We start from the raw sequence: 12,306 nt of genomic DNA, 5'->3' as shown, positions 1-12,306 counted from the left end.
GACCCCGACGGCCCCTGACCTCAGAGACAGACCAGGGCTGAAGGTGCCCTGCCTCCTGTCAGCAACTAAGGGAATGCGGACCCACCACTTCTGAGGGAACTAATGATATTAATTCTTATGGTAATTTTGAAAAGCTAGTAAGTGAAGTAACACGTGCCCGACACAGGACAGCAATTTAAGATCTACCCTCCCACCTGGGCATGCCGGTGAGAGGGTACAGAGCAGGCACTGTCCTGCGCTGTGGCCACACAGCAGAGGACCCGCCAGGCCGGCAGACAAGATGAGCACCGCAGCTAAAACCTGCCTGGAATCTGCACCTCTTCGGCCTAAACTACATGGCTGGGCAGCTATCAGAGGACCATTACCTCACCTCATCTGAGGAGATGGGTCCTCAGTAGGAACTGAATCTCAAGCCCTCCCCTCACGCCGCCACCCTTGTTCGGCCAACAGTTTTGGAGTCTCCTATCACTTCCTTTCTTGTCTCTTGGCACTGAATTCACACTTGGGAGTTGGCGGGATGAGCACTCACTGTGTTCTCAGAATCCTCCACACCCCCACTGACCCCGCTTGACTGAGGTGCATTCCTCTTGCAAGTCACGTTCAAGGTCCAGGTTCCGCGGGCAGAGTGTCATGCACGCACCAACAGCGCACGGGAGATGGGGGCAGGCGCCCGGTACTTACTGGCTCACTTTATGGTACAGCTTAGCGATGCCCTGGTGGGTCCAATCCTTGCCCAGGGTGGGCAGAATGTGGCCAAGAGTATCTGATCTAAATAAAGATAGAAATGAGAAAAATAGAATACAAGGGGCATGACAACAGGGGAGAAAGCCCATTCCAATTCACTGTACCAGAAACACCTCATAAGATATGCCAACAAGACCCATGACTTACTTGCTGGAGAGAAAGCGCAAACCTAGAGCAATCAGAGAATGATCACAGAGGGGTACATGAGCACACGAAAGGGCACCTTCTCGCGGATCACGCATCAAGTCCGTGACTTGCTAAATCAAAGCGGAAAGGGCACCTGAAAAGACGCTCCTGGGAAGCATCCACATGAGCAACATCTGGGAAACAAGCACCACACCCCAACCACGGCCGTTTAGGGCAAAGATCGAAGATTCCACGGCTGCACCAGAAACGGAACTGCATGAGCCCCACAGCACCACAGAGAATGGAGATGCCGGACCCGGGTCCCGGGGCCCTACAGGAAGGTGAACTCGCCCATGGACCCTGAGGCGGCCGGACCTACCTGGTGATGGTCCCATCGATGTCTGAGATGATGACTTTGTCGTCCCAGTTCCACAGATAGATGGTGCCTTCGCAGCGACACGTGCCTTGGTACTGTGTGGTCACGCTGAACACCACGTCGTTGGGGCCATTCTTCAACTTCAAGCTTTTCTGAAAAAGATGAGCCATGTGTCCACTTGAGGGGAAGGCCCAGACTGAGGGCTATTTGGATTCCATTCCATGAGACGCTAGATTAGTACTATTTTGTAAACTCACTGACCCTGGGCCGCTATTATACTTCTGCCTACAGATGAGGATGGTTCTTTCCGGGATTTGGGCCACCTGAACCCAGCTCTCCCCATAGGCCCCCCTGTAAGGCAAGCTCACCCTCTTCCTGCAGGGTTGAATGACAGGCTGGGAGGCTCGCCACGGGAATCCCACCTTCAGAACAGGACACACTTACTACTCCGTGAATAAATATGAAGGGCCACAACGGGGGAGACAAGGCCAAGTGCAGAAACATGTTTTCCTGAGTAACCGCAGACCCAAGGAATTCACAACAGATCCGGAAAGCAAAATTACCTTTTTGGCGGTTTTGCATCTCATTGCGGGGACCCCCTCGTGCATGCCAGCTGGCTGCCTAACCCCGGGTGCCCCCAGCATCGCTGGCCTGAGCCACGTGCCACACAACTGCACAGAGGCTGCCAGGCCGAGGGGCGTGCTGGTGGCGTGAAGTGGGGGTCTGGCCTGACCCTTTCCCGTGAACACCATCACAGCTTAGCCTGGCCCCCCACTCATTCTTAGGATAAAAGCAAAAGACGGAGGATACTTGCTCACTGGCTGTTCACGGGAAACAAGGTCCAGGGAAAGAAGGGTCCGACTAAAACTGATGGTACACCCCCACAGAAGAGGACCCTGTGACCAGGATGGCCCCCTTCCACCCGAAACTCTCTAAACCCCAGCACAAGTGTTTGATTTCCCCCAATTTAGGAGATGCCCTGGAGTCGACAAACATCTCTCTAAAAATGGAAAGAGCCTGTGAGATTCGGGTCTATCAGTCATTTACATCTAAGGATTAATTAGCTTCCTCAGGCTGCCCTCCTCCAACACTTGAAAGCTCCAGGGCTACATCAGGGAAGACAAAGGGGAAGCGAGGCTGTGGGGTCGGCCTGGCCAGGGGCTGAGGCCGGGCTGGAGAGCAGGAGGGGCACCCAGAGCACCAGGCCGCTGAGTCTGGGTGGCCACGCCACGGCCAGTGCCTGTGAAGCCGGCGAGGGAGGAGCGAGACACACACCAGTTGCTCTGAAGTGAGCCGAAGGGTCTTCCTGTAGCTGACATTGGACAACAGAGGGAGGTGGCTTGCACTTGATGGTTTGGCAGCTGTGTGCTCTTCATCACTGGAGGATGATTCATGCTTTATTCTGGAACACAGAGTGATGTAATCACCAATTAGGAAATGCATCTGGGTAGCCATTAAAAATGCATTAGGCCGGAATCAATGACAGAGTCAATCGGGTCTCTCCCGAGTACTGTCTCTCGGGTGGTCATTTACCATATGCCATTACATTTATCAATGAACGCTCACTAACTCCCATTCATATGCCTCCTGCATTATTTATCTGGGGCTGCCGCTCCTCATTCACTTCCCTATTTCCTAGCTATTATCACTCTATTTTAAACCAAGACGCTGCTTCTTCCTGATAAACAGGGTTAAGCTCCCTCCTCCCAAGGAGGATGCCTGTAAACATTCTCTTCTGTTCCGGGTGTAAGGCTGCAGGCCAAGAAGAAGTCCAAATTTCCACACATCCTGAGTGATCAGGTCTGTTTATACCTCTCCAAACACCCATCTCCAAAAAACTAAGTAACTGTAGGACTCCCCACCAGGTGAAGACAGGAAGCCCTGAGCAGGCTGTCCCACGGGCAAGGGCTACGCACGTCATCTGCCTGTGCAGAACACACGGGGCCAATGCTCCCGACTCTTCCAGAATTCTCCGTTTGGTGAAGGGCTGGGGGTTGCAGGTGGGAAGCAGGCTCTCTTTCTTTAACCAGCTCTTATAAAGCCTATTGGTTGTTCCCTCAATCAACATCCTGCTATAGCATAATCCCCAACCCAGCAGCATCAGCTCTGCTCCCTGAGACCATTACCTTCAAAAATGTCTTGCCACTATACAAAGTTACAAAGTGTCTGTTAAGGCTGAGTGGAAAGGGCTGAGTCGGCCCCACGCAGGCACATCCCACCCTCAGGTGCACACCTCCCTGCAAAGCTTCCTGCTCGGGACATCCCTTTATGCAAGACCGACACGTGTGGGAGCTCTATTTTATCTTTTTATCTCAATGTGCTCTGACCTCTCAATGCTCAAGTCCCCCTTGTCCTCCGGCCTCCTCCAGCCTCCCATTCTCCCCCACCTCCCTTCCGCTGCCCGTGCAGCCTGTTGCTTTCTCATCCCGTGTGTTCCTTCCAGAGCAGTCCCTACAATCCAGGACCATCCCAAACTAGGGAGACATGAGGGAGGACACCGTCACACAGCACCCACTTCTCTCCTATTTCTAAGAGGAGACGGGCCTCTTTCCACATCTAGAATGAGGGGCCCTTCCCTAAGCACCTGCTGCCCCAGCCCCACGAGAGGGAGACTGTGGGCTGCAGGCTGGCAGACTGGAGCTCATCCACCTCATGCTCGTTGCGCTGTGCCGGCCGCCGTCGATACGGCAGACAGACCGGCCCCTGCTCTCCCCAGGCGCTTTGTCTAAACCATCACAACACAGCAGGATACGTGCTCTGATGGGAAAGCAGACTCGGCCACCACCAGGATACGGTGACTGTGGGGAATGAGCCATGGGGACAGGTCGTTGTGTCCACGAAGAAGGACAGAGCGTGATGGCTAGTGTCCTGCTTGGTACATGGCAGGGCCGGGCTACGTGCACATGAATCTAACCCGTGACACTGTGTTTCTAGGTACAGTGAAAACGGCCTGGGGGTTAGAACCTGAGAAGCCCAGGCTGGAACCCCACAGGAATCAGCTTGTTACCCTCACAGACTGCTCTCCTTTCTGCCCTGGTTTCCTTATCTCAAAATGTAGAGGAGCAAACCGCATCACACCCACCAACACACTCAGGGTACAGGCAGGTAACAGACAGAAAGAGCCAGACTGGGAGACATGAGCCCCACTCACTGAAGTCCTCATGACTGGAGAATTCCTCTCGGGGCCTCTCGCTCGTCTGGACAATGACATGTTCCAAAGCAACAGAACTTTCTGGTTCCCCACCCCCACCGCCCGACTCTAGCGAACGATGCCGGTTCTTCTGAAACTATGACCCATAGATTTCCCGTTGGGGAAGACATAGTCCTGGAGCCGACCCGGCCAGACATGTGCCCAGGCGGGAACCCAGAGAAAGACCAGGCTGCAGGTCCCTCACTGAATCGGGAAACGGTTCTGCTCCGACCAACCAGTCTGGAGCGAACTGAGATCCAAATGTGAACCAAAGCTCTCATGACACCACACGGATGTGTGCCTCTGCTCAGAGGGTGAGGAAGCAAGGCAGAATCACTGTTCCTTTCCATTTGCTGCTTAAAAAAAAAGAAAAAAGAAACCCACCAACCCCGTGCAGCACGCCATGTTTGAGGGAAAACAGACCCAAACACTGCAACGGGAGTCGTACACTTGGCTGCTGGGAGAGCCAGCTTAGGGCAAGGATGCGGCATCTGAGGACTCTGCCACCCCGCACAGAACCGGCCCCCTGCCCGAGCCCTAGCCCCGGCCCCCACGCTTGCGAGGGCTCGGGAGCTGGTGCCCGCTTTACACCGCCGCCAAGAAGCAACCAACAAACAAAAGGGCTCATCTCACTTGAAAGTCTGTGTTCAGAGAGTAGCTGTGAACAACATCTAACTTAGCACTTGTCACCGTGCACATTTTTCAAATAGTACTTTAATGATTTGTGTGGTGACAAGCATTTTGCTCAATTAGGAGACTTCAGGGACTGCTCTGTCAATCAAGCCTGTCAATTAGGAGAGCACTCCAACGCCTTCTCTCCATCGGCTGCACGGATCCAATTGGGAGGCTCAGCGTCTAAGATGCCAGTAAAAATTAAAAGATTTCCATTTCTCCAAAGAACTCTATGTTAATACCTTTCAAAATCTCAATTCCTTCTCATAGGAGTCAATGCTTCACTTTCCAGGTTTAATAAGAAGTGCGGCGTGACTAACTTGCAACAGTGAACAGTCCTGGATGATTTCTAGTTAGCTGGGAATAGCATCTGTGCCAACATTTGAAGAGGATCGTATCAGATGGTAAGAAAATCGGTGATGCTTCAGATGAACCTCGCCGGCTGATGCCGCAGCTCGGGAGGAGCCGCCCTGGGGTCTTGCTGCTCATCCCCCACCCCCAGCCCCCCAGGGTCCTCCCTGGTCCTCCACGTGGCTGCTGGCAAGGGGAGAGGCCCGACCAGTAGCAGATGCCGCTGTGTGCCACACTGTCAGCTGTTGTCACCTTCCGTGCCTTTTTTTTTTTAAGATTGATTTATTTATTCTAGAAAGAGAGAGAGTGTGTGCACACAAGGGATGGGGCAGAAGGAGAGGGAGAGAGAATCTCAAGCAGGCGTCCCGCTGAGCTTGGAGTCCTATGCAGGGCTTGATCCCAGGACCCTGAGATCATGACCTGAGCCAAAATCTAGGGACAGCCACTTAACTAACTGAGCCACCCAGGCGCCCCACATTCTGTGCCTTTTCAACCTTGGGCCAGGTCCCCCGAGAGCTGCCTCCTGACTGCTCCCGTGCAGCTGCCGGAAGCACCCCTCCTGTGTGGCCCTGTGGGGTTTTGCATTCTGGTCTCCTTTCTCGTGAAGATGCCATGAGAATTAAGTCAGCTGATATACGTGGGGTTGGTATCATTCTTAGCCCCATTTCACAGATGGAGGAGGAGACACCGTGGGGCTGACGAATTCACCAAAGCTCACACAGAAAGCTGACAAAGCCTCTGCTCTGTGTCCGGCTCATGCTGCCTCTCGTGTTTGGAAATTGTGGCTAGGACAGACAAGGTTCTTGAAAAGAACTCCAGGACAGCAGGGTGTTTCCAGTGCAGCTAAACTGCTGGTTTAAACGCTCAGGACAGGTGGGCTGAGGCCTCTGCCCGTGTCCCCCCCACGGCGCTGCCTCTCTCCTGGGCTGCCTCCCCTGCTGCTCTGGACATGAACATCACACCTGTTCCTCTGCTCAGATACGGAAACCAGTTTCCCCAAAGCCAGGATTCCAAACCAGGTCCGCCTGACTCCCAAGCCTTCTGCTTACGGACTGCTGCCCACTCGTGGGCGTGAACGACGACCCCACCAACAGTCCATTGGCTTCCAGCCCGCCTGCTGTGCACGTCCCCACACAGGACAGCCCATCCGCAGCCTGCGCTCCGTCTAGAACACACCCTCCTTCTCCCTACCGAGCTCCCGCAAAGTCACACTCAACATTCCAGGTTGGGAAGGTATCCAGAAAACCATGCCTGAAAGCCCTTTTCCAGAGAACGAGCCAGAGATGGAAGGCGAAAAACTGAAAAGCCAACCCCGCTTCCCTCTCCAGTGTAGAGAGGCAGAGGGTCCCATGGGAACCAGCAGTGCCAGGGCCCCCCCCCATGGGAACCAGCAAGGGTGCCCCCAGTAATACTCCAGCCGAGAGCTGGCGAGGCCTCTTAGGGAGTCATCTTCAAAAGGTCCTGCACATTCTTCTACACACAGAACAATGAAGAAACCAGATTTCTTCCTACTTCCTCCTCTATGGGTTTCTATTTCCGCAGAGGATTCTAGAACTAAAATAGCTGACGAGGCAGAGCTATGGCCAGGAGGCTGAGGACGTGCACTCGAAGCCTGCCTCTCCTATGAATCAACAGTGTGTTGGGAAAAACTTACCAATTCAGTAATAGCTCAATAATACTCATGAAGTGCCCACTATGCGTCAGGCATTGGCTTAGCCTCTACGATACAAAAATTATTAAGATATGCATCTTAGTATTTTCTGCCGGCTAAATAAGGAAGGCAATCCTGGCTTGCTTAAGCACAGGGATACTCTAAAGGTAAGGTGATATGTAAAAGGTGCTACATCAGCTCATTCGGCAATGATATACATTATTAGCATCATAACTAGTGCGCGAAGGCTTTGCCCTCAGATCAGAGTTACCCTCAAATCCCGTACAAACAGATTAACCTGAAGACAAAACATTAATAGTATTGATCAGTCGCCAAGTCCATATGAATCCATATCAATACTTAGAAAAGTATCAACATAAGCCCCTGTAAGTATTGAAACCATAGAGAAAGGCAATTTCCTTCAGAAAGAAACTCATTTCCATGCTGCCGTTAACGCTCATTTTGTCGTCGTCATGGTCAGCAGCAGCAGCAGCATAACTGCCGTTGTATTCTGTATGTCCGGGGCCATCACACACCAAGACCCTGAGCAGCACTCAAGTTCCGTGACCTCACTGAGGCCTCGTGTTTACTTTGCCAGGTAGACGTCCAAGGGGGCAACTGCCTCCACTCGATCGATCACGGGAAACCACGTGAGGTAAATGGCTCCAGGTCGTTGAGCAAACACAGAGCCAGGGCTGCAAGCCAGGTCTGCCTGTATATTCGGTGAACCCCATCAGCACCTGGCAGGCACGTGCCATGCCCTGGGACGCAGAAAGGGGCCGCAACAGCCCACGTGGACTGGCGCTGTACCTGGTGGGCGTGCTGAGCGCCGACGGCTGTTCCCCGGTGCTGTGGCTCTTTCCAGCCAAGCACTGCTCCGGCTTACTTTCCTGGAGAAGGAGACAAGAAAGAGTCACGGGGTACCAAAGAGAAGGACCTGCACGACACTGCTGGGGTCCCACGACGGGCTCCCCTAAGCCCGGGGCAGGGCCCCCAATGCCGTCCCCAGCGTTACATGCCCCAGGCATGGCAGGTCCCAGTCATTCCTTTGCTTGGAAGCGTTCAATTAAGCTGAGAAAATTTTTTTGACAGAAATGAGTCTGTTTTCCATAAGTGTTTGTGGCACCAAACCAAACTTCATAATCACTGGAGCTTATGCAAATGCTTTATCAAGGGCTGCCTGGATACCCGAATATTTTCAAAATATTTTCTTATAATTGCTGATAGAAATGCTCAAAAATATTTTCACGCCATATTTTGCTTGGGAAAACGTGGACGCCTTCTCTCTTTCTCAACACCACACACTCTTAATAGAAAATGCTCCTTCAGTGTACTGGAAAGAGCTCTGAAACTCTGTGAGATCTGGGCAAGTCCTGGAACCTTCCAGAGCCTTGTCTCCTCACCTATGAAGCAGGGGCAGGGATAACATCCATCTCCTAACGCTGCTGTGAGGACCACAGAGAAGCTGCGCGCACACACACACACACACACACACACACACACACACACACACACACACACAGAGCCTGGCCCACAGCAGGCCAGGGAGGAGAAGACACCCACCGGCCCCACAGACTTCATGGGAATTCATCAAACAGAACTGCCCAAGGACAAAGGATGTGCAGTTAAATCCCATTACTTGGGATCATTTGGTCAGGAGGTAGGTTAATGTTTTCAATGTTAGTAAAGAAAACGAGTGAAATAAATAATATATCAGTGTGACCATCTTAACACAGGATGAGCACAAACTATTTCCAAACATTCTTTAGCTTTTGATAAGCACACAAATAATTGATGTGACAATATACTCAGTAATTTTTAATCTATGTATTGAGGTAACTTAGCTACCACTATCAACAATTCTTTATTAGACAAGTTCAAATATATATATCTGTCTGAAATAAATGTATTTCAGTTTTTTTAAGAAATATTTAATTTCATAACTATTCCTTCATGCTGGCATTCCCCTTAATTCAAACTGGTGACAACGTGAATACCCTACAATAAACAGGCCTTTGAAATAGGAAATAGCCCTCTGCCTAAATTCTAGAACATTCTACTCTCTAGTAAGGGAACTAGAAAGGCCCTTTATGTTTTAAGTCACCTCAAGTAAAGCAGATGTTTGGTCTAACTTGTTTATACCCCTTGAAGATAACGGGGTAATCGGTAAAACTTGGATTATGCTAAGAAAATGTGAAAGAACGTTATCTTGATAAAACCCTTCCACCAGACTTTTTCCCCTTGAATTCATGCAATAAATACATTGAGCTCACTGGGGTTTCTGTCAGTATTATAATAACCAACTTGACTGCTGTCCTTGGGGTGTCCTTGCACTATATGCCAAAAGTAATCAGCATTCCCTCAAATGTTCACCAAACCCCTCTTATGTGTCCAATATGGGCACCAGGGATATTCAGGGATCAGAGCCAGACATGGTCTCTGCCTTCCTGGAGTTTAGGATGTGGAGGAGAAAGAGATGTTAATCAAATAGTCACACTAATATGTGTACGATTACAAACCTGACAAAAATGTATGAAAGCGTTTCCCGCAGTCCCGGGCGGGACTATGAGAACAGAGAACGGCCGCCCAGACTAATCTGCTGAGAAAGAGTCTTTTGAGACATGAGTTAATTAAGTGAAGGGGGTAGTAAAGGGGTCCTAGGAACACCAGGCAGAGGAAACGGCATATGCAAAAGTCCTGGGGTAGAGTGCACCTTCAGCCAGTGAAGCTAAAACGGAGGGGGGGGCGGGGCGTAGAAGGGCAAAAAAGGGCTAAAGAGGGAGGCAGGGGCTATGATACACAAACACAGTGAACCATGGTAAGGATATTGGTCCTAATTATGAGAGCCCTGGGAACCCAAAAGCTTTTAAGGAAGGAATAACATAAATTGGACCAGTATCCTACATCAACTAATGCAACTACATTATAGAGGCTGAAAAGGAGAGGGCAAGAAGAGACCAGTGGACCACAGGAAGCAATCCTGGGACAGACGGTGCTAGCCTACATGTGGGGGAGTGGAACCGGAGAGAGATGGATACGTCTGAGAAATATTTAAGATGGTAAATTGATAGGGCGTGGTGATGAACCGAATGTGAGAAATGAGGAAAAAGGAAGGGTCTAGCCCGCGGAGGGACACTGGCACCATTTTCTGACTATGGTCCAACAAAGGGAGAATTCACGAGAAAACCGTGAGTTCAATCTTGGAAACGACCCAGTTCGAAGTGTCTTGAAGTATTCACATGGAGATGTCCACAGTGCTGGCTGCTTGATAAACGGACAGGAAATACAAAAGAATGGTTTGGAAATCAAACATGGGTGAGTGGGGTTGCCTAGGGAAAGGTAGGTGGTCCAAGCAGAAGATAAGACCCTAGGACAACGCCCAACGACCCCCCCTGTGGGGGCAGAGCCAGAGTGGGGCCAGCCTTGGGAGGAACACAGGGGCATGGAAGTCAAGCAAGGAAAGTGCTTCAAGAAATAGGTGAAGAGGCTGACAGAGACCTGGAAAAAAGTACAGGCATTTATATAAAGGGACACCAAAGTCATGCATATTTAGACACACCATTTAAGTGAAAGGACTGATGAGAATTAGTCTACCACTCTAAGTATCGCCTCATTACAGTTATACTCACAAGCAGCAAGAAGATACTTAACTTAAAAAAGAAAATTAAACTATCAGATTGAATCCCTTCTTTCGACAGATGAAGAAATTCCAAAGAGGCGGTGACTTGGCCATGGGCTCCCAGCCAGGTAACAGGGTCGGGAGGTAAACCCACACCTCCCCTTCCTCTGTACCCTCCCTACATTCTGGGATGCCTTTCCCTGCTTCAACGCAGAGCTAGCTCGTGAAAACTCAGCATTATGGCTTGTGCTTATTTCTCTGACATACAAGCATGAAAACACACTCCACTACACAAACCCCCAAACTGGCTGAGCTAAGTAGAAACACCCTTTTGTTTTCCATGCTTACCTCTTTGATTGTGGTATTTCTTCCCCTCCATGAAAACCACCATCTTCCTCCCTTTCTGGGCATCTTATCCCTCATGATAGATTCCACAGTGGCCTGTTTTAAATGGATGGTAACATAAATAATGGAACCAAAAAAAGATCAACTTAGCACATCAAACCAAAAGACACACACGCGCAAATTAAAGTAAGATTAAAAAAAAAAAAATCAGAGAAAACACAACATACTATTTGTGGACTAAAAATTTTCGAGAAGCAAAACCTAATGGCGTCCAAAACCACATGAAGATAACTTAAGCATGAAGACTTAAGAAGATGTTAAAGGAATAAACAAACAACAAATAAAATACAACACGACAACAACAGAAAAAGAAAGCATTGAAAATCATTAGTGATTAGTTAAGACCAGAGGTTTTCAAATTAAAGTGATTTACTGGTTAAACTACTGTTACTCTCAGTATGATGATTATAAAAGAAAAAAATGAAATGATTAATATGGAGTAGAGGGTAAAATGGTTTTAAACAAAGAGTAAAATGTACAGGATCTCTTTAGTAAATGTAAACCGCCAAATTGGGACAAACTGAACCTTAGTAGATGCATTTGGGTCAAAACCTCAAGTATTAAAAAGAAAACTCATACCCACGCCCTAAAGAAATCAAAGTTTAATGGGGGAAGATTAAATATTAATTAATAATTTTCTAAAAGAAAATTTCCGAAGAAGAAAATGTCTATCTTGAGGCGAATTCCAGCACCAGGTAAACAGTATCTCCTCTCCCTTCCTTGGTTCACAGAACTATCAGGGAACGGACACCCCCCCCCCCCACCGCTAGTAACGAAAGAACAATTTACATCTTTTGACCAAACAGGCTTCAGGTTAAGTGAGAGATAAAAAAATTCACATATTTCGCCTATTGTGCTTCTTGTTATCATTTAAAAGTCCCTATTTGATACAAAAGAAACTGAATACACGGAAAAGAAAACCACGAGTAACCTATTCATAAAGAGGATAATGTGTACAGATGTCGATTACCCTATTCGTCCTAAATTCATCCATAAATGTCACAAAACCCCAGTTAAAAGAAAAAAAACTAGTTAGGATTATTTTCATACCTAGACAAAGCGATTCTAAAGTTCATTTATAAAACAAATAAAAATAGCCAAGAAAACTCACAGACAGAAGGGTATTATTAGGTAGGTATGAGTCTTACTAGATATTAAAATATATTGAAAAG

At 49.1% G+C, this 12,306-nt stretch overlaps 1 protein-coding gene across 3 annotated transcripts in view; it reads right to left on the bottom strand.

Annotated features, from left to right (window-relative positions):
• The window catches only part of LPIN1 (lipin 1), a 94,964-nt gene that overhangs the window by 17,971 nt on the left and 64,687 nt on the right, over positions 1 to 12,306 (bottom strand). For all 3 annotated transcript variants that reach the window (XM_027621194.2, XM_027621196.2, XM_027621195.2), the window contains 5 exons: positions 11,078 to 11,170; positions 7,921 to 8,000; positions 2,522 to 2,648; positions 1,250 to 1,398; positions 682 to 768 (listed from right to left, as the gene is read on the bottom strand). In XM_027621194.2, coding sequence (XP_027476995.2) covers positions 682 to 768; positions 1,250 to 1,398; positions 2,522 to 2,648; positions 7,921 to 8,000; positions 11,078 to 11,170 — 536 coding nt within the window. The remainder of the gene's footprint in view (positions 1 to 681; positions 769 to 1,249; positions 1,399 to 2,521; positions 2,649 to 7,920; positions 8,001 to 11,077; positions 11,171 to 12,306) is intronic.

The sequence above is a fragment of the Zalophus californianus genome, chromosome 8 (genome assembly GCF_009762305.2).
Source record: "Zalophus californianus isolate mZalCal1 chromosome 8, mZalCal1.pri.v2, whole genome shotgun sequence".
NCBI classification, from domain to species: Eukaryota; Metazoa; Chordata; class Mammalia; order Carnivora; family Otariidae; genus Zalophus; species Zalophus californianus.
This window is presented reverse-complemented; position numbering and strand designations above follow the sequence as displayed.